This window comes from Ambystoma mexicanum, chromosome 2p (genome assembly GCF_040938575.1).
Source record: "Ambystoma mexicanum isolate Mex_15411 chromosome 2p, UKY_AmexF1_1, whole genome shotgun sequence".
NCBI lineage: Eukaryota > Metazoa > Chordata > Amphibia > Caudata > Ambystomatidae > Ambystoma > Ambystoma mexicanum.
The window spans coordinates 649,580,271-649,602,556 of NC_090923.1; the positions used below are offsets into that span (position 1 = coordinate 649,580,271).

Below are 22,286 nucleotides of genomic sequence, written 5' to 3' on the forward strand. Positions count from 1 at the left end.
ATTAGCCAATGATTCAACCTGGAGTGACTTGGAGTGTAGTCAATGTGTCTAGTCTATGTAACTGTTAGAATTAGCCAATGCTTTGAACCTTGTTGCACTGCACGCATATGCAACTCTTGACGAAGGCACAGCCACTGACTGCACGCATCTGCCATCATCCACCACTCGAAGACTTGTCGCACAACACCACTGCCATAAGAATGTAGCTTCTGTTCACTACTAAAATTCGATAATTAGCTCCACACATAAAGTCTATCTCGCTCTCGCATACCCTCTCTAGATTACTTCTCGCCACCCATCCATATGCCAGCTCGACATGGGTGGCTAGCAGGGACTTGGCCACCACTTCATACCTTCGTATTGACCAATATGCACAAACGCATACTAGCCCCTCCTCGAACTTCCCATACCTAAACTCCGGTCCCAGAGGGATTTTAGCCCACAGCGCATTGTGACCATAGAAATGGTGACAGGGGCTATACAAATGACCTACTACTACTACAACCAAACTAAATATCAAATATAGTCATTAATCGTAATCTAGACTCCAAAATGCCAAGTGCAGTAGTAAAATGCCAATTGTAGCAATTGGCATTTTAGTACTGCACCTGGGGTTCTGGAGTCTCGATTATGCTAGATTACACAGATACTGCTATCATATTCCTATTATAGCAAAACATGTCAGGTATGTAAGGTACAGCCGGACATGTCATGCTGCTGCCGTTATATAGACAAAGCAGCCTCCTATCCCATAGACATTCCATCGTATGCCACTTGTGCAAGTGCTGCCATCATATACCCAGTGCATCCTCACAAGCAGTTTCAGAAATGCCATGACTCAAAGGTATTGTGTAGTCTTCATATGCAAAGTACAGTCACTCATGCCTAGGTGTTCCCATTATATGCCAAGGCCACAGCCATGCAATCCAATGACGGTCAATACTTCATAGGCCAGGAAAACTCACCAAACTTAAGGCACAGTCTTAAACACAACCAGCACAGTCTAAAATGCTTCTGAAATGCTATCAAATGCAAGTTAATGTCTAGTATAGTCATCATATGTAGGACACAGCCTCACATGTCCGGTTCATGATAGCACATAAAAGTGAAGCCTGAATGTCCTCCTGTAATACAATACAATCAAAACAATATCGGGATTATTTGCAGTGTTTGATAATGGTTATTTCTGCTGTAAGTGCTGTTATTATTCTCCAAATTAATGGTACTGAATTTATCAACCTCAGAAAGATGAAGGACTGAGTCTGTCCTGCCGAGTTTCCAACTTGGAAAGTGCAGGCTGGACCAATGTTAGAGGCGACAGCTTAATTCATTGAGCTGTCCACTCTAATAATATGCATTATAAAATCACCAAAAGCAAGGTGTAGTCTCCCAATCATATTTCCACCATTATGTTCCAAAGTGCAATACCACATGCCTCATGCTATATTACCAAAATAGCATTTCCTGTGTAATTATTTTGCAAATTAACAAATATGCATCAATCACCAGAGAATGCATACTTCAGTTCATCATTCATCCCATGCATGATATGTGCTCTAGGCTGCTAGGAACTAGTTTAATTAAAGAACAATCTCAACGGTGAGGTTTAGATAGTCGTTGAAAACGAAATGGAGAAAAAAACAATGTCTAAATGTTCCTCACTTACTTAAAAGCAGCAGTAGTGGGACACAATAGGATTGCAAGAGCTCAGTGGCCTAGGCCATATATGACACGCAAGAGCCCTGGCAAGCACAAAGAGGATCCCTGGTGAAGCCAAAAGACATGATGTATGTGATTTATTACTTACACTTCAGAAGTGTATAAGTGCTGCAGTGAAAATTTACTTCTGAGCCCTCTGTGACTGGGCTGGTAGAACGTCCTCATGCTTCAGGGGGAATCACAGAATACATGAGAGCCGTGTCTGCCTTCTGTCCTTTGCATAGCCAGTGCCAAGGGCAACACAAGTTAAACCAAAGTAGTTTAGCGTAGGGTGCTGAGGGTGCCTAATGCAGTCCCTAATGATGCAATTTGGTATGAATTAGGCATAACCTCCTTGACAGCACGTGTAGACTGGGCAGTTTTGTCACTCTTGAGGAAAATATTGACACCAGGGAGTGACTCCTTGTTTGAAGATCTAAAAAGTATCCTGGAGAGGAGGACCAGCACTTGGGTTAATGAGATACACTACCACTATGTCTTGCTACTGGGGAATGTGACTAGTTCACTGAGGGACTTGTGCGAGAATCCAGAGCTTGTTAAGAAACACTTATTTGAACAAGACCGGACTCGTACTTTGGAAAAATTGCATGCATACCCTTCTTTCTCTCACCTAAAGTATGATCACAAGAAATTGGTAATTTTGGCCCCCTTTTGGCAGTATATCCTGGAAAAAGGGTCTGCCGTTCATTTTTAAGTTTTAGATGGAACCTGTGTCTGACTAAGGAAATCCTGTTCAGAAGGGGTCATATGAGTGTTGATCAGTTGGGGTGTTGTTTCTGTAAAAAACAAAATTATGTCTAAAACCCTGAAACGCGTATTTGTCACTTGTCCAGCATTGGGCCCTCAAAGAATGAAATATTTAGAAAATGTTTTGTTCTCCTTGACTGTAGGCGAAAGTGAGGGGATGAGGTCATCCTGTTTATCATGTCACATAACCTCCACTGTAATAGCTGTGGTTACCTATTTAAGAGCCCTTAGGTTGGAGGAAAATGGAGAGGGGGATTAACTAGATGAAGTTCTTGTGGGTTATGGGTTCACTCACTTTGTTGTTGTCTGGGTTATCTTTCATCTGATTTAATTGGAGTGGGCCCTGAGTTACTTAAAGAGCCTTCTTTTTTCTTTTTTGTGCCTATGATAATTCTTTTAATATTGTCTTTTAAATTATGTATCATCTATTTTAATGTACTGTTTTATTTTCTGCATTATCTTCTTTTTTTCTAACCTACTTTGTTTGTTAAAGGTTAACTTTCTTTAGCCATAAAAACAATTAAAAAAATCTTTTTGTTTTTAAAGTGGAAGCCAGTGATAGCACTCATGTGGATAGTGACAGCCTATACAAAGAGAGTGTCAAGGAAGGCATGAAGCAAGCTAGGGCGATTTTCCTTAAAGATATGCATGACAACACCCAATCAATGGTCAGCATTAGGACAAACAGTGCAGCAACTAAGGATGTGTACATTGTACAAGGTGGAAGGGCCACATCCTGCTCCCTGCTTCTTGCCTACTGTGCCATGTTAAAAGAAATAGCTTAGAGACAGCAGAACATGTGTTTTTAAAAACAGTTTAGGGTATCTTATGGCTAATTCCTCTGTGTTGGTAGACACGGAGCTAGTCATAAATGATATTGAAAGGAATGCAAGCCTCAACCCCCTACTATAGATAAAGCTGACTACAGTTTTTGAAATCAATTAGGCCGAGACAGGAGCCTGGACGAGGGAAGGTGGCTTAGGAGATGGGGGGTAGGCAGGCTGCCGTGGTTTCAAAACATAAAGAAAGGTCTTGAGCTAATTGAGCAAGCTCTTCTTTGAGAAATGGCAGAGAGCATTATGAAGCAGAAGCAAACATATTGGTATTTAGTGAATCATGATGTATTAGAGTCAGTCTCACCGTCATTATAGTACATAGTTTGTTGTACGTTATACATGAACTGTTTCTAAGCTACATTGAGCAATCAAGAAACAAAGCAAGACATCAATGCTTTCATTTCATTAAGCCTGTGCTTGTTTTGGACAGTTCATTTCAAAGTAGATTATGTTCGTTTATACTATATGGCAGGGGTACTCACAAAAATTTTCAGGGGAGCAAATAATTTGGTTTCGTCTTTGTTCATGTGCCACATTGATTGATGGCCACTGCAACACTCAAAGTCCCCCAAAATGTATACTTCAGTTTCAATAACGATGGTGTTTCCAAGTTCCCAAAAATAATTAGCTATGCTTAAAAGCACATTTGATGGCTATAACATGTATATGAGACAGTACCTTGCTTTACTCAGGTGTTGGGTGGCAGTGCTTGCATACGATTGCAGCACTAGCACACGTAAAAAAAAACTCACTGTGTACAAACAAAAACGATTCAAATCAACAGCCAAACCATACAGCTTTATCAATGCTAATTGCTTCCAATATTTAGATTCCTCTTGCATGGAATGTTTTATTTTAATCTTGGTAGCAGCTCCCCATTATTATTCCTCATTTGGGCAGAACATGGTATTTATGACCACCTGCCTTCATCCCAAATTGATGGGAAAAACTACACTTCAAATTTTCAGCAAGTGCTAAACTCGGCAGGCAGTCCCCTTATCTGTTCCATTTGAATGACTTTTAGAATGTATCTCTGCTCTCTGGCCTAGTTAGGATCCGATTATCGGGGATTCATTCTTAAATAAGAACCGTCTCTGGGAAAACCTGGGTATCACTGGTCAGGCTCTGGCGTGGTTGACCTCTTTCCTTTCAAATCGACCCTCCCAGGTCCAACTGGGGTCCTTCCTCTCCGACATCTTTTTCTCCACCTGTGGTGTCCCCCAGGGATCTAATCTCTCTCCCTGGCTGTTCAACCAGTATCTGGCACTCCTTGCCCACCGCATCGCCGCTCTCTGCCCTAATTTCCAGTGCTATGCGGACGATACCCAGCTAATTTTCAGGCTACCCTCAGCCTCCCCCTCTCCTTCCCTCATCTCTGACTGTCTGTCTGCTATCCAAGAATGGTGTGCCGCCAATGACCTCTGCCTTAATGCCAGTAAGACTGAGATTCTACTCATCGGTACTCCCACTCCCTCCTTCCCTGTAGCTCTCTGGCCTGCCTCCCTTGGCCCCCTCCCTGCTCCTACCTGCAAGGCAAAAAACCTTGGGGTCATCTTCGACTCCACACTCTCCTTCTCTCCTCATATTTCTGACGTCGCCAAGAGGTCACACTACCAGCTGCACCTCCTCAGAGGTATTCTTCCCTTCCTCTCCTTCCCCCAAAAGCTCACTGTCTCCCGAGCCCTGGTTCTCTCGAAGCTGGACTACTGTAACAGCCTCTATCTTAATCTGCCTGCCTCCACTCTCCGCCCTATGCAACTCATCCAGAACAGAACTGCGAGACTTGTCCTTGGCCTCAAGCCCAGGGACCGTATCTCTCCAGGACTGAAATCTCTACACTGGCTCCCAGTGGCTGCGAGGATAAAGTTCAAAACCCTTTGCATTGTCCACAAGGCCTTCTGGGGCCTGGGTCCTAAATACCTTCAACTCTCTCTTCCCAAATATCTTCCTTCCCGAGCCCTTCGCTCATCCGCCTCCAACTCCCTCAGGGTTAGCCGCTTCTCGAAGCAACGAGCTGGGGGTAGATCTCTCTCCGCGGCAGGGGCCTCCCTCTGGAACAGCCTTCCTGCCTCCCTGAAACTTGAGGAGAACCATCTCCGGTTCCGGAAGCACCTCAAAACCTTCCTCTTTGCTTCTGCTTTCCCTCTCCCTCTCCCCTGCTGAGCGGCTAATTAATTTTCACTGAAGCTGCACTGATCCTGCAATTGGACCACTCTAAACGGCCTCGGTCCTGGGCCCTGCCACTCTCCACTTGCACTGATGCCCTGGAACCCCTTTGCACTGCGGGTCTGTCTCTGTATCCCTACAGCCCCCCCTCCCCCAGCACTTGTTCTGCACTTACCTCACACTTGCCACCAGCTGGCCCTATTTATTTATTTATTACGTACGCCTCTTACCTTGTACTGCACTTCCCCCCCTCCCCTTCCCCTTGCACTTTTCCCCTCCCCTACCCCTGCACTTGCGCGATCTGAATGACACCTGGCCTAGTAGGATCGTTTTCTGTCTCCCCTTGTACCCCCCTCCCTGCCTCGTCGCGCCTTGAAACACTTGTGTATAGGCGCGTTACAAATACGATATCATATCATATCATATCATATCATAACCAAGCCATACATACGCCAAAAGAAAGTATTGTCTGGAAAAGATCAAATGTCCAAACATTACAAGAACAGGTTTAGCTGATATGCACAGGTTTGGTTCAGCATGTGCAGTTGGTTAACACGCGTAATCTCCAAAGCACATAAGAAAAAGCAATTTTATAACCAGGAAATAAGCGAGAAAATGCTTCAACCATAGGATGACTACTTTTATAAATGTTATCAAATAATTAAATATACCATGCAACATCTTGGGAGATTAGTTCTACATACCTATAATCGTAGTTAATATCAATACATATAAAACGTTATCAGTTGAAGTAGTAACCATTGCATGACAATAAAATATATTTGTTAACCGACGAAAACTTACCCCATGCCGTTTTGTTACCATAATGAAGAAAATTTCTTGCCAAAAGCAGACACCGCTGTAAGTGAAAAAGAAAAACAAGTAAGCGACAAATAGAGTTTTGAATATAACCGAAATTGCATTTTGTGTGTTGAGGCATCCCAAACATAAAAAATGTGTGTGAGTATTTGCATCTGCTTCATGGTTTGCATTGTAATGTATGTAAATGAAAAACTTCAACATATAATCGTCACACAGTACCCTCCTGTAGAAGATAAAACCCTACCTTACACCCAATGACTTCAGAACCACAGTCCATGCCCTGGTAGTGTCCCACATCAGTGGAGTAAACAGCCCACTCACCAAATTTCTGGCGATGCCCGGGACCTCACTTAGCATCGACCAACACACTGTGGACAATTTATAACATGACACAAGAACATTTAGCATATTTCTGCCATTCTACGGGAGATGTACTGACTTCCCATTGCAGACAGAGTACTCTCGAAGACTTCCTGCATCAACCATAAGGCAACCACTGCATGCACAACTGCATACCTAGTTGTGCTCTTCTAAGAGCCAGGCCATCGCTGGGCTTGCAAGTAATAAACAGGAAACAGGCTTCCTCTTGCTAGGACTCTCGAGCCCCCTCTTGGTGCAAATCCAGACTGTGCCAATTCTCATGTAGTTAAGGAAGGAACTCAAGACCTTACTCTTCAGTCAATACCTTCCCTGGGCTCCTTGTGTTCTTGCATCACATTCCACCCCCATGGCAGAAACAAATTGTGCCACATATTATAACGCCCCTTCCATACATCATATGTTACCCTCAAAGGGTGTCCAGTCTTTTCATTGAAACATTTTTCATCAAAACATTTTCCATCAAATATTTTCTAACGAAAAAATGTTCATCAAATGCATTTTTGTGTGGGGTAAAGGGTTAATTTTGTTTGCAAAATGTTTGGGGTAAGTTTTTAAGGGTCCTAAACAAGGGGTTTGAGGTGGACCCTCAAAAAAATAAATGCATTCGATGAACATTTTTTCGTTACAAAATATTCGATGGAAAAATGTTTCGATTAAACATTTGCGATGAAAAGACATCTAGCTATGTTTGTGCTATATAAAACCCAAATGCAAATAAAAAGACCTAACTCAAAATAACAATTTTTCTGATCCAGGACTTTTTACAGATGCAAACATTGACAAACTAGATTAGTTGAAATAGCCCAATGGCAAACTGCAGTTTTGTGTGAGAGCTAAAAGGCCTCTTAGTGTGGCTCTTCGGTATCCTACAAATCATTGCTTAGTGTCCCCGCCACTAATACGATTTGTCCATTATGCATCTTCTTTCTTTCAAAGCAAAAATGAAGCTCTCTCTGTCAGCTCTCTCTGGTTGCATATTTCCTTTTGGCATTCAGCATGCCCTCGTAACGATTTCTAATAAGAATGAATTCACATGAGTGTTTCTGCTTGCTGCACTTTCATACTTCAAACTCTGCCCGCAGGGGGTAATTCATGGATTATTTGCGCCGATAAAAACGGTATTTGTGGGCCATTCTGCCCGCAAATCCCTGTTTAACAAATGGGGATTTGCGGGCAGAATGGCGCACAAATCCCATTTTTTTCAGCGCAAATATTCCATGAATTACCCCCTGTGGGCAGAGTTTGAAGTATGAAAGTGCTTCCAGTGGAGGCCTTGATATAACCTCACGCCTGGAACAAGACAGCCCACATGACACAAGGCACAATGTCCAAACACCAACTAGCCCAATCCACCCAGCAAATCGTGAGGTGCAACTAATTCCCCTATGCTCCAACTCAGGCGAAGAGGAACCAGATTATAAAAGCAGGTGTAGATAGTTTTCAGGTGCGAGGTGCTTGAGTAGGAGCAGAGGAAGATCTTTTGGAGGAGAGTTGCGAGCAAGGGAAATAATGAGAAGGAAGGAGGTTGGAGGAGTTAGTTGGAGATTGGAAGGGTAGTTTGCTTTGGAGGAGGAGGTTTACCATCTAGGAAGAAATGTTTGTTGAGAAGGAGGATGCCATTTTGAAGGAGGGGGGCGAGTTCTGAGGAGGATTACCATCTGAGAAGGCAGTTTCTGTGTAGGAGGCAGACAGTGCAAGTTGGAGTCAACCGTCAGGGGAAGGCTGAGTGAGAGACTGAATAGCTAAATGGAGAGATACTCACCTTAAACCTGAGAAGGAGAGTGGACAGCAGGCTAACCTCATGCCCCTAGTAAGTAACAAGGGTTTCGTGGGCAAAAATGGTGCAGGACAGACTCTAGATTCGAGTGTAGGAACAAGTCGGTGCAACCCTACTGAGGGACAGTGAGTGTATGTTAGGTCCTTCCAGAATTGGGCTATCCCAGGGACCAAACCCTTAATGCAGGAGGCCGCCCAATAACAGATTCATTACAACTGTCTTCCTAGACCATGGGAGAGTACATGGAACTGTGCAACCTTTTTTATTTATTTTTTTATTAAAATGTTTTGTTTGGTTTTACAAACTTTTAAATTATGATTCTCTCTCAATTTCATTTTTTACACATTTCATTACTTTTAGTCAATTAAGTCTCTTTTATAATCTCCATCCAGAATTTAGTTACTGTAATGATGAGCCATTTGTCCTTTCCTTCTAGCAAATTTGCCCATCTTTCTTCTGTCGTCATCAGTTTTTTCGAAATCTTGAAGAAATCTCTGTACAGTTCTCTTTTTTCTTTCAACGCTGGGGAGACCATGATCAGGTGAAATAAGGTTTCTATTACTTTCACTTCTTTGCAGAATCTACAGACCGGGGATACGTTGGCTGTTTTGTCTATCATTGATAAATAGTCTCGAGTTGGTAAGATATTAAATCGAAATCGCAGAAATAGATCGTGAATTGTACTGTCCGGAAATTGAATTAAATAGTGGGGTAATTCATTGAGGGCTCTTACCTCGGTTTCACATTTAAGGTAGCGTTTGTAACTTGTTTGGACCTCTGTCGTTTTTATCCGGTCGCTAGTTTTTAGTTTTCGTTTCGCCTGCTGAGGTCTCAACATTTATTCTTTGATTTCTTCTATTTGAATTTTTCTTTTAATCTCTGTAGTCTATTTCAAAAGAGCTGAAATTTGAAAGGCTAGTTCTTTTTCTTTTAGTATTTCCAATGACGGTATCTTGTCGTCTGAGATTATTTTTCTATAAAGATCCATCTGCTTCCATGACACTATAGATTGTATGGACTGTAGTCCCAGTTCTCAAATCGAATTCTTGCTATTGGAAATGAGTTTGGGAGAGCTAGCGTCTTCCGCCAATATAACCCTTCTAGGTAAGACCAATTGATTGCCTTCTGATTGATTAAGGTTTCCCTGGCGTAGGTTAATATCGGAATTACCTTTTGCTTATATAACAGGGTTGTTGCTTTTGCCGAGTATGTTCCCTATTTTAGGTGAGAAAACCTCCCTTGTTTTGCCAAGGATCTTACCTTTCCCTTAATGTGTTAGTTCCATTCTTTTTCGTTTTTTGAGGGGTTAATCAAAGCACCCAAGTATTTTATTGTCTTTGTTGTAGAAATTTCTTGGCTTTCTAGCAGAATTTTTGTGGGATGTTGGATTTTTCTGTCCTGCGTAAAATGTTTCATAACCTTTGTTTTGCAAGTGTTAATTTGCAAATCGTTTTCTAACATGTATTCTTGTGCTTTGTCCAGTGTTTCTTGTAAGCCTTTTGGAGTTTTATCGAGTATGATGATATCGTCAGCATAAAAGAAAGTTTGAATTGATTCACTGTTAATCATCATTGGTATACAAGTTGTATAAACAAGCGGCTAAAGGGCATCCTTGTTTCAACCCATTCCAAGTAGGGATGGGTTCCGTGACCATACCATCGTTTGTTAACCGTACTCGAAAAGATGTGTTTGAATACAGTTGTTTTATTGGGTTTAGAAGACAAGAAAGGCAACCCCATGAAGTAAATTTGGTCCAAAGTGTATGCCTGTTTACGGAATCAAATGCCATTTTCAGATCTATGAAGAGAGCATGGACTTGTTGGTTTCTGGCAATTGCTTCTGCTTTTACAATATTCAATAACAAAAGATTTACATTAGTTCCAATCTTGGTGACAAAGCCTGTTTGTCTTTTTGCTTGTTTTCCGTTATTTGCTGGCCAGTTGTTAAGTTTTTTTTGGAGATAACTTGCAAATAGTTTTCCCAGCGGGTCTAAGAGGGCTATTGGTCTATAATTACCCGGGTTCTTTTGGTCTCCTGCCTTGTAGATCGGAATCAAAATAGCAACTGTCCATGTGTATGGGATCTCCTTTCTTTTTTCTATGAGTTGAAGCAAATGAAGAAAAAACTTTGCCCATTCTTCTGGAGCTGCTTTAAGAATTGTGTTTGACAGTCCACCTGGACCTAGTGCTCGGGATGAATTTAGGGTTTTAATTGTGTTTGTTATATCATCTACATCCCAATTGAGGTTCCAAGGACATACGTCATTTTCTCTGTCTTTAGTCGAGTTCTGCGATTTGATCTTGTACACATCTGAGAAATGTTTGACCCATATATGAGACTCTACTTCTTGGATCATTCTTTGTTGTTTTGAAACATCGTTCATCATTGATGAATCTTTTTCAAAGTTCAGTGTATGTGTGTGGATCTTTGTATGTATAAATATTCTACTTGGTGTGTAGCCTAGTAAGTGAGCTGGGCCTTTTATAGAGCCTCGAACTTCCATTTGACTGTTTGGGGCTATATAAAAGTTTCAACCGCACCCTTGAGAATTTGTGGCGTCAGTCTTGTCTCATCAGGTTGATTCTACCCTCAAATAGGTGTGGGTCCTGCAAACCAAGTTTTAGGCAGTTTGTGCAGGCTTCCTTTCAAATCACCCAATTACAGCTTCACAAATAGACACCTATTTATTTATTAGCATTTATAAATCTCGTGTTTTTCCTTTGTAATCCCGCCAGAATTACTTCAGCATCATTTTGTTTCATCATAGCCTTATTTGCCTTTCTTTTTTCAGTTGCTGTAGTTTCTTTTGATGTTCCTGTTTTTTTTCTTTAATTTCTGTATTATATTGATGGCCATGAAGATGCTTAGATTTGTACTTGGATCTTGATTGAGCATATTTGTATTTTTCTAGGATTCATCCATAATTCAATTTTGCATGGTCTTTAAGAGGCGCTTCTTCAAAGGAAGAAAGTATTTCTGATTCTTGATGTCGTTGAATTCTTAGCTTATTCAGCCCATTAGTCACTTCAAGTTCTGGTAAATTTAAGCGATGGGTTTTTGTTTTTTGAGCGATCCATGAGATTGATATTGGGTGGTGATCGCTTGCGCAGTGTGGCATGTTGTTGGTTGAAATTATCAGTTTCTGTAAACTTTCTGAGATAAATATGTAATCAATGATTGAGGTGGAATTTTCGGATGTCCAGGCCGGGTGTGGTAAGCCTTTATCGTTCGTAGGTTGGTCACTTACAATTCTCATTTCTTTAATCCATTTTCTTGCACGACTCGACATTTCTTGGATGTTACATTTATGTCCTTCTTTGTTGAATAGATGTATATTAAAATCTCCTACTATGATAAATTCACTTCCACTGTTAGAAAGAGCGATAGTGTTGATTTCCTCACATATCGAGTCTATTAATTTGTTGTCGCTAATAGCAGTAGAGTTCCAATAGATGTTAAAAATTGAAATACAACAGGAATCCAAACACTATGTCGCACTGTTGTCATTATAAGGGTTCGACGTTATTTCGCCGAACGATTTTACATCGTGGGACTTTTCATCGCCACCCTTTCATCGCCAAAAACTACTTTTTTTTATTTATGGGGGGGGGGGCATTGCCCCCCCAAACCCCTCTTACTTAAATAATCATACCCCAAACTGCACCAAACACCCACCCAATAAAAAGTTTTAAAAAAAAGTTTTTGGCGATGAAAGGGTTGGCGATGAAAAGTCCCACAATGTATAATCATTTGACGAAATGCGTGTATACTCATTATAAGTAGGCATACGAATGGTGATATATTGAGCCCATGGATGGATGTTCTTTTTTGCTATTATTGAACCTGTAGGCATGATTTTCGTTAGAATCATCATTCCAGAAGCCGGTCTACCCAGATTCGAAGTTATTGCAGGATTCAGCCAAGTTATATATCCCTCACATAGTACCTCTTCAGTCAACCAAGTTTCTTGTAAACAGATTATTTCTGATTCTGCAAGATTTATTGAAGGATCTTCAAGAAGATGTTTGTGACCCCTCGTGTTCCATGAGGTTAAGGATATTTTATTTGAGTGGACTTCTTTACTCTTTGGTTGTTATAGGTATGTTTTCCTACTCCCTTGGCTTTGATTATCTGTTTTAGGTTTGTATCTTTGTTTTGGGGTACATGTGGACTCTCGACAACTTTTACGTCTGTTTGTCTCGTCCCTTTTTTTATTAGTTTTATTTTGGTCCGATAGCGCTATGTTCTTGGATTTTTTTTCAGCCATGCTTCTGGTTACAAAAATGTCTTCTGTTTTAAATCCTAGTTTTTCTAGTTGATAGTTTGTCGCTAGGACACACTGCATGATCTCCTCTGTGTAGAAATCAATGTGAGCTTCTTCCATGTGACTTTTATTTGGGAATATAATTACTTCGATATCGTCCGATCCTATTGTCTTCAGTCGGGGTATGGCTTTGAATAAACGCAAAATATTGGTTCTATTGAGCATTACCGGCTTGTCGTTGTTTGGAACAATGCTATTCTGTAGGCGTGCGTAGTACTCGGTGGATTCTGAAACTTTGGTCTCATGATGGGAGGACTTCCACAGGACACTGGTGTATCATTTCTTTCCCACTCTGCTGCATTTTCTGAAGATAACCATGTTTCCTCATTTGATACCGAGTATGTAAGTGAGATGTTGTTTGATCGTTCATCAGAGCTTTGCGTATTTATTGCACTAGCCGTGGACGTATCATAGCATTCATCTATAACTATCAATGCCACATCTTGTGAATTTATAGAGATTGGATTGCCTTCCGACGATTCATCAGTTGTCAATATCTCTAGTGTCGGAAACTGGTTTACTGACATGTTTATTGCATCACGGTTGATTTCTGCTATTAGCTCATCCAATGGTTCATGCAGTAGTTGATTAACTGTTTGAGGTATAGGTCTCGATGTATTAGGTGTTGCCGAGTTTGTGTTCAAACCCTTTTGCACTATGTTCTTGGTTGCATCTCGTTGCTTAATTGGCTGAGTTTTATCGCTTAGTGATTTTTGTACTGTTTGCATTTTTCTAAGGAACGCACGCGATCCTGTTTGTGTTTTCTTAAGAACTTTTTTATGCATTTGTTTGTTCAAGGCGTCTTGCCCTATAGTTCCTCGTTTGGTTAAGTCAAAGATGTCAAAATGTATGCACATCGGTGGTTCATTAGTGCCTGGGATTGTCAGGAATGAGGGATTACTTGTTTCAATCGTAATTGTTTGCATTTCGTACTGTGTTGTCTGGTCAGTGTTGATGACATTAGTATCAGTTTTTTCCTCAGTTTGTGTTTCTTTTGTAATTAATTGCAGTTGCGGAAGCGTGTCTAGATTTTTTTTGCTTTTTCATCTATTAATTTTTTTGTTATTGTTGACACCGTTTCCATTAAATTCTGTTTGTCTATGCGATCTACTCTTGCCATGTCCGCTAGACGTGATTGCCATATCCTGGACTTTTACGCTTCATATTTCATTCGCTCTTGTACGGTATTTGTGAAGGATTCAAGCTGGGTTTGTTTCGTCATGTTCATTGCTAAGAGAGTCGCTTGATCTTTTGTTGCATCGACCATGAATTCCTGGGTTTTTAAAAATGGGTTCATTGCATTTGACAGTACTGCTACCAAGGTGTTTTGCAGATCTAACATCGTAGTAGGCAGTCTATTTGGAGATTTAGACGAATCCCTCAGTGGTTCAGATTTCATACTTGTGGATTAAGATTCAAGATGCTCTGTTCTTTGGTTCTTTGGAAGGTTGTGTAGTCTTTCCAAATTGTTTTTTGATGGTATGTGGCTTTCTTTCGGTACTATCGGGGTAGAAGTATTAATCTGTTTGATTTGTGCTGTTGTAAGGACTCCACTAAAAACTTCAGTTCTTTTCTCTTGGGAGTCCATTATTGCATCTACCTCTGTGATGTCGAGCGACAGCCGTGCTATACGGACAGGCAAGGATTTTGCATAGTCATCGTTAATGGAGTCGGTAGGATAATATGTTGACTGGCAATGTTGTTTAGCTATCCTTGCTCTCTCTTGCAGTGATGGTGTAAGGCAAGAATCTTCAGATATTATTTTTTGTAGTTTATTGATTGTGGCTTTACCTTGACCTGACATCAGTGTAACTGGTGTAAAATCATCATCTGGTAATCTATCCTGATGTCCTTTTCCTATAGCTGGTATCTCTGGTATCGGGATGCTGGTTTTAGAGGTTTTAATGGCAGCCTGTTTCTGAATTGGGGTCATGCAGACCTCCCTATTAAGATATAGGGGTGCAGTTTCAGTGGGTAACTTATTTGTCAACTCTACCAGACTTCTGATTGTAGAAGGGACTTGTTATCGTCCGTTAGCAAGGGTGCCTTTGTTCTCGATTCACTCCTTATTTATTTGTGCTCCAGTCCTCACATCTGTAAGTGTAGTGTTTATCGGCTGTTTCACATTTAAATCTGATGTAATTCTATTACCCAAGGCTACAGATTCTTCTAATTTCTCTTGTAGTCTTGTGCGAGGTTTGGAAGGTTCCCGTTTTTAATTATTTAAGAAGGTAATTGATCAAGCAAATAGAGATGTAACTATATATGTCAGTAATTTTGCTTTTTTGTGGGTACTTACCACTCAAACTCGCCGACTCCAGCCGTAAACAGCAGTCAACAGTGCGCCCTTATCTCCATGCGGGCTTCTCGCCGCATGGGTCGCGCTGTCCTGCTTTTATGCAGCACTTCCTGAGGGTGTGTCACAAGTGTCACGTGATCGTATGCGCGGCCTGCTCGCGTCAACTGCTGTCAGCTCCAGCTGACAGTCTTACGCGAATAGGAGCGGGTCTAGTATGCAGATGATGCAGATGAAAGTAAGATGAAATAAGTTCTCCACATGAAAACAACAACAGTAGACAGTGCTCCCAGCCGAACAGCAGTCAACAGCGCATCCTTATCTCCACGCGGGCTTCTCGCCGCAAGGGTCGCGCTGTCCTGCTTTTATGCAGCACTTCCTGGGGGTGTGTCACAAGTGTCAAGTGACGGATGTCACCTGAATGATTGTATGTGTGGCCCGCTTGCGTCAACTGCTGTCAGCTCCAGCTGACAGTCTTACGCGAATAGGAGCGGGTCTAGTATGCAGATGATGCAGATGAAAGTAAGATGAAGTAAGTTCTCCAAATGGAAACAACAACAACAGTAGACAGTGCTCCCAGCCGAACAGCAGTCAACAGCGCGCCCCTATCTCCACGCGATCTTCTCGCTGCAAGGGTCGCGCTGTCCAGCTTTTATGCAGCACTTCCTGGAGGTGTGTCACAAGTGTCACGTAAGGAATGTCATGTGAATTATCGTATGCGCGGCCCACTCGCGTCAACTGCTGTCAGCTCCAGCTGACAGTTTTACGCGAATAGGAGCGGGTCTAGTATGCAGACGATGCAGATGAAAGTAAGATGAAGTACGTTTTCCAAATGGAAACAACAACAGTAGACAGTGCGCCCAGCCGAACAGCAGTCAACAGCGCGCCCTTATCTCCACGCGGGCTTCTCTCTGTTAGGCCAAGGACTTTGTTAAATCGGTCGTCAATCTTCGTATTATCGAGACTCTGTGTAGAAGCACAGTGCCCCCGGTGGCAACGACAGTCCCGGGAGGATAGCTCAGCGGCAGCGTGCGCATCTTGGAAGCAAGACGACACGAAGCTACAACAGGTTCGATCCCCGGGTCCGCGCTTAGAAACCTCTGGGTGTTTAAGCGCATTAAAAATACGTAACTAAGACAAAAAAACAAAAAAAACCCACAATTACGCAACTAAGAAAAACAAACAATTCCTGTAACAGCGCCTCGATGCCTGCGGGCTGTGTGAGCGCTTTATAAATGTTAAATAAATAAAATAAATAAATAAAAGTATCTATGTGCAACTTTCACTGCTGGTTGAGGAAACCAAGATAGAGACCGGGACCCCTCCCGACTAAAACAAACTTGGGAGACCTATCGTCGCCAACCAGAAGCATGTGATTGGTACCTGACATTGGGTGAGGGAAGCTCAGATCCAGAGCAGCGACCAGTATAACCACCTAAGAGGATGAAAAGGAGATTCCAGGAATTCGGACTGTGGAACGTGTGATCACGAGGACAAGTGGTGAGGGTTGGAAAAGAGTGTGGGGGAGATGAAGTAGTAGCGGATTCTGGCCGCAGGTTTGGACTTACTAAATAAATCTTAAAATTTATCATTGAGTCTTCTGGTTCCTGAACGACTCAAGGGAACATACTTAATTTGACCAGGAACGTTTGAGGACACGAATCCGCAAAGAACAAAGGACACAAGCAGTGTTGAAGAAGGTCAGCGCTGACACCCACACGCACCGCAAGACTTCCGAAAGGGACCTGCCTCAGAAGTTACAGGTAGGAGAAGCGCTGACTAATACTGAAAGCAAAGCCAACCAGCGTGAGCATGTACAGAAGGACACACCCGCACGTGTTAGAAAAAAGAACTTTGCAGCATCAAGCATCACAGCTCCCTTTTGCTTAGTAGCTCCGGTAACGAGCAAAACACAGGTGCTCGAGGAGTGGAAGACACGGGAAAGATATCAACAGTAGTTTGCACATAAGCAAAAAAGACTAGGCAATAACAAGTAACTCTCACAAGTGTAATGCACTCACAACAGTAAATGGATACACAAAACACTGAAAATTAAGGAACCAATTAAAATCAATAAAGATGCAATCCATCACAATTCACCCCCCTGCAAATTTCCTAGTTAGCCCTGGACAACCACCTACAACTTGGTGTGAAAGGAAAGAATTGAAAACAATTGAGCATGATGGGCTTACGCCCCAAAAGAAGAGTTCATTGCTATTGCACGCGTTGGGTCCAGAAGGACAACACAAATAGAGATAATTGCTGACACTCTCCGAAGCTGAAGCAGGACACATGGACTACCATGGAAAAATTACTACACAATTAGATAAATATTATATTCCAGATACTAATGTGGTTATACACAGATGTAATTTTCACTCCAGGACACAACATGAAGAGTAGAAAATAGAGGAATATGGGCCTCATTACAAGATTGCCGGTCTGGAATAGCTGTACCGGTGGCACTGAACGGGCACCCTATTCCGGACTGGCACGCTACGAGTCGCGATGCCGCAAATGCCGGCATCGCAAGTGACACCCACGGTGCTACTGTAGGAGGCAGCACCATGAATGTAAACAGCAGATTGACCCATAGGCCGTGCCTGAAACACTGGCACGGCGGCAGCATGGGCACATTACGAGTTCCGACTTCACAGAAACACTGCCATGAAAATGTCGGAGGCACCGCAATGACTGTGCCGGAAAGACCAGGCGTTAAACAGTGTCAGGTGTGCAGCAACAGGCCACAGGTGGCCCAAATCAGCTAAGCTGCACACCATAAGCACTGTGAATGTACAAAAGGACCACTCCCACACCGCTTCCAACACAACCATGCTGGCAGCTGCAGCAGCAAACATGAAGCTGGAGGCCCTGCATGCAGGGATACAACATGTGAATAAGCTGGAAGAGACAGAGAGGCAGAGGAGGCGGCGGAGAATGGGGAACATGATGGCTATGCACAACAACAATGCCCAGCAGGTAGCACCCTGCAGGCCGCCACCCGTACCCCGCTTAAGGGCCACACCCTGGAACCTCACCCAGACACAGATCCACACCCTCTACCGCGACAGCCCAACAGCGATCACATGCACCCCAGAGTGAATGGAAAAAAGAAAATAGAGGAATATGGAGGTTAGTATCCCACCCAGCTGTGCGATCAGCTACACGTTATCTCGAGTGGGGAGTGGCATGGAGGATTTGGCCCAGCTGAGCGCAACGTAGTACGAGGATCCAGGGACGGCAGAGCACTTGCCCCCTCATTGGGAAGCTTCACATACTCAGCAGATAAAGATCCCGCAGGTGGATTGAGGGATGAAAGAGACCCCACTCCTCCGCCAGGAAGCTTCAGTTCACCATTTGAATGCAACGTTGCAGGCGGATTGAGAGACGGGAACATTTTCACCACTCCCACCGGGAAATCTCATATCAGCACTTGCTACACAGTGGAGAGCCCGAAGTAAGAAGGAGACTACGGGCGTCGCAGGGCATATACATTTATGGAGAGGGATCGGGAGGGCTGCTGACCGGCATTAATTGACAAGTAGTATTAACGGCAGGCCCTGCAGCTAGGGGAGGTATTACAAGCTTCACCATGCTCATCCCCTGATTGCAACTCAGCGTCCTCAGATTGCCTGATTGGGGTACTGTTTCAACCCGATTTTGTGGCACATGAAAGTAAAACAGGGGCACAGGAAACTAGGAGGAAGATATAATCCCTGCCGGGGCCCATAAGGATGACAATTGCAATACCCAGTATCCTCTCACAGCACACTGGAAGGGTGCATACTAGAGTACACAATTAATTCCAGTTGAGAGCTGGGCAGAACAATAAAAAGGAAAAACGCTGTTCTGGGGCTAATAACTAGAGGCAATATTCACCTTGGAAACGCTTAACAGAAAGTTTTACAGTACCAGGCGATTCCCAGTAAATGTTTACGCTATAGACTACCTTCTCCCTCTCTAGGCCAGGAGCCTTACATGAGACAGAATATGGGATACAGAGACAAATCTCCTCTTATCTTATGCCGAGGGGGGAAAAGAAGTCTTCCCAAACGGGACCTCTCAAAGATGAGCCCCCTAAATTGAACCCTCTACAGTCATTGTGGGCTACTGGCCATGCGGTATCCTTTTTTAGATAACATTTCAACACTTCCTCTAGAGCCAGTACCAGGCAACCTTGACAAGGACATGACGGCATCGAAAAGGTTACTTTGCCACAAGCTTTCAGGAGTTTCCAGATAAGTTTAAGGTATCTTTTCAGTAACAGTTTACTTCTTTTAATACAGAAATAAGGCAATCACTCTCAAGCTTTGGCAAAAAGATCGCATCCCTGGGTAACGTGTTGGATAGCAATGAATGAAAGGGCTATCCAGGAACTATCGCGGGGCTGCACACAATCTGCCATCGCCTTGGAAGAACTGGCTAGTGTTGGTAATTTGGACAGCTAGCTTTACATGTTTAGCTTTATACACTGTGACAATGTCATAAGTGCTGGCCCTTCTTTGTGATCAAACTACTTGAGTGTCTTAACACAATGGCCTTAAAGGAATGTGGTTAGGGAGACCCAATGGCAGGGCTCCTAATGTAGTACCTGTTCTGCTAACAAAAAGATGTTGTTAGTGGGGATAAGAGATGTACTGGAAATCCTTTATCTACAGTTATGCTATCTGAAAGTTCAGCTTGGCTGAGGACCCATGCTAAAAAAAGGGACAATTATTGACCATAGAGAAGTAAATCCAAAAGAGCAGAAAGCAATATACCTAACAGTGGTATCCCTGCTGTTTATGTCCCAGTCAGGCAGAATCCAGGGCGTGAGCGATGGGGGAGTGCCAGGGAGCAAAACGAGGCATAACTTAAAGGGTTAAGAGGGGCTGCGGGTGACTTGGCCGCCAACTGGTAGTCAGGCGGTTGTTGTGACAGACTGCATGACTTAAAGATGGTGGCCTCCGTATTTATAATCCTGCCCTGCTAACCACTGAAAAGGAAGACGATGGGGAGGGGTATACAAATGAATAACAGGAGAGAGATTGGAAAGAAGAAGAGATGGGGAAAGGAGGACAGAAAGAAGGCAGAAGAGAAGGAGTTATAAACTGGAACAAAGGAGAAGAAGTCTGAAGCCACTCTGAGAGGAAACGAGAGAAGTGGCAAGCCTAGTACTAAAAGGGCTGTCCCACCTGCAAAGGGAATGAGAGACAGAAGGAGTACGCATAGTCAGGACAGATCCAGGAAGAAATGAGAGAAGGCTATCAGGAGGCCCCCAATGGATGCACAAAGACTGTCCTCAGGAAGTATGGTTCACATGAGTTTCTTACGCCAAGAATATTAACAATGAACCAAGAGTGTACTAATGTACCACTTTCACCTCCTCCTGTTAGCACCTCCTCATTGGCTATACTATCACCTCCTCCTGTTGTTAGCACCTCCGTTTCCACGCTCTCTTCTGTGTGAGCATCTCGCTGGGGCTTGTAACACTATCAGCACTAATTCCAATAATATTGTGTCAATAAAACGGACTCTGTTGAAAGTTAAGTGCTTGTTTTTCCTCTCTAGGACTCTGGGTCTTCCCAGAGAGTGCTTCTGGCTCTCTAAGTTAGGGGCGGGGGGGGAGGGCACGGTGTACTTTGAATGTGCCTTGGCTTGCAGCAGTAACCAATGAGGGTGGCCAGGGTGTGCGCATTCTCCCTTAGACACATTATCCTCTGGCTAGGGGACGCATCCTGCATCTTGGGTAACTCCCCAGGTACTTCTGAGAGCTAGGCTTGAGAACTTCGCATAATGCAGAAAGGGAGATAGTAGAAAAAGAGGGAGTGAAGTAAAGGATATTGGAAGGGAAACCTCAGCTGGAAAAGAGAAGTGGGTCCCGCGAACGCCCGTAACGTAGGCCGGGACATGGACCGGTGCCTTGTAATGAGAGACAATGGGAAAAGAGAGCAGAGGAATGAAAAAAGGAACACTAGAAGTGAAAAGTCTAAGACCAAAGAAGAAGAAAGACAAAACAAAGGTTAAGAAAAGAATGCAGCAGACAGAGCTATGTGGTGGGTGGGATGGGCCTATATAACAAGGTTGTCAATGAGTCACGTGGCAATGTACATACATTTTCAACTTTTATTATCAAAATGTGTACAAAAAAAGGCAATTCAGAGTTGCAGCCAACAAATGTTCTCTGTACACTATTCCTCAACCTCGAAAGGGGCTCCCTATTCCAAGTCAAGTAAGACGCTATGTAGCCTGAAATATATTCAAATTCAAATTCTTATGTGCATACATGTGTTGTATATGTAAGATTAGTGTGTAGCAAGACCCTCTTTAATACGATGGAAGCTGTTGCCAGCCATTTCCACAAACACCAGGATCAGCAGCCCACATAGCTGCAAGCTCATTTGCCAGTGCCCTTATCCCTAGTGACAGTCACCCCAGATATTACAGCATAGATCATGTTTGGTAAAGCAGAAGAAACTTGCATATTGTTGACTTTGCAACCTAATTGGAACATTTTGTTGACTGTTGAAATGCAGCTAGCATAGGTAAGGCTAATGTCACTAAAAACAGTAAGCCTTTGTTTACCTATCCCTGCCTGAAGTTCTATACTTTTCGTTTCTATTTTAGAGTGCCTTAGAGCTCCTACACAGAGGCCAATTATGGAAAATGTTATAAAAGCCCTGCTTATCAAGAGAAGGCTGCTGGCATGGGACACAGTTGGACACACACACACACACACACACAACTGTGTGAATTGCATATTCTGAGCACCAAGCTCTGTGCATGAATTTGGGTCCCACACATAGATTGTGTGCTTGATTGATCAGAGCATTAGGCTCTAATGCTTCCAATAATTGATTTTAAGCTTTTATGCTCTGCTTCGAGGTGTATGCCATGCAAATGCGATTCATGACATAGCCCTACTTGCCTAGGAGTAGGTAGGTGTAAGAAGGGATCTAGTTATCCAATGAGGTATATGTGCCTTGTCACACGAAATTGTCTCATGAAGTATTGGTTTATTGAGGTGCTTTGAATTGAATTAGAGTGAGCCCTGCACACTGCAGGTGTTTAGGGGTTGAAGTTGAGCTATTGAGGATAGGAATTGTGATATGGTGATATTATAACCAACAAGTGGTGATCTATGTTTTGAGGTGGTGTATGTCCATCTGTGGATTGAGGGAACCCACGGCAAGTGGTTGTTTGAGATTTGGTATTGGTGAATTGTAAAATTATGAAAGT

The 22,286-nt window shown here is 42.9% G+C and overlaps 1 protein-coding gene across 1 annotated transcript in view; it reads right to left on the minus strand.

Moving 5' to 3' along the window:
* Positions 1-22,286, minus strand: part of BSN (bassoon presynaptic cytomatrix protein) — a 1,737,600-nt gene that overhangs the window by 215,000 nt on the left and 1,500,314 nt on the right. The window contains exon 10 of the mRNA XM_069644195.1: positions 6,273-6,327. Coding sequence (XP_069500296.1) covers positions 6,287-6,327 — 41 coding nt within the window. The 3' untranslated portion in view covers positions 6,273-6,286. The remainder of the gene's footprint in view (positions 1-6,272; positions 6,328-22,286) is intronic.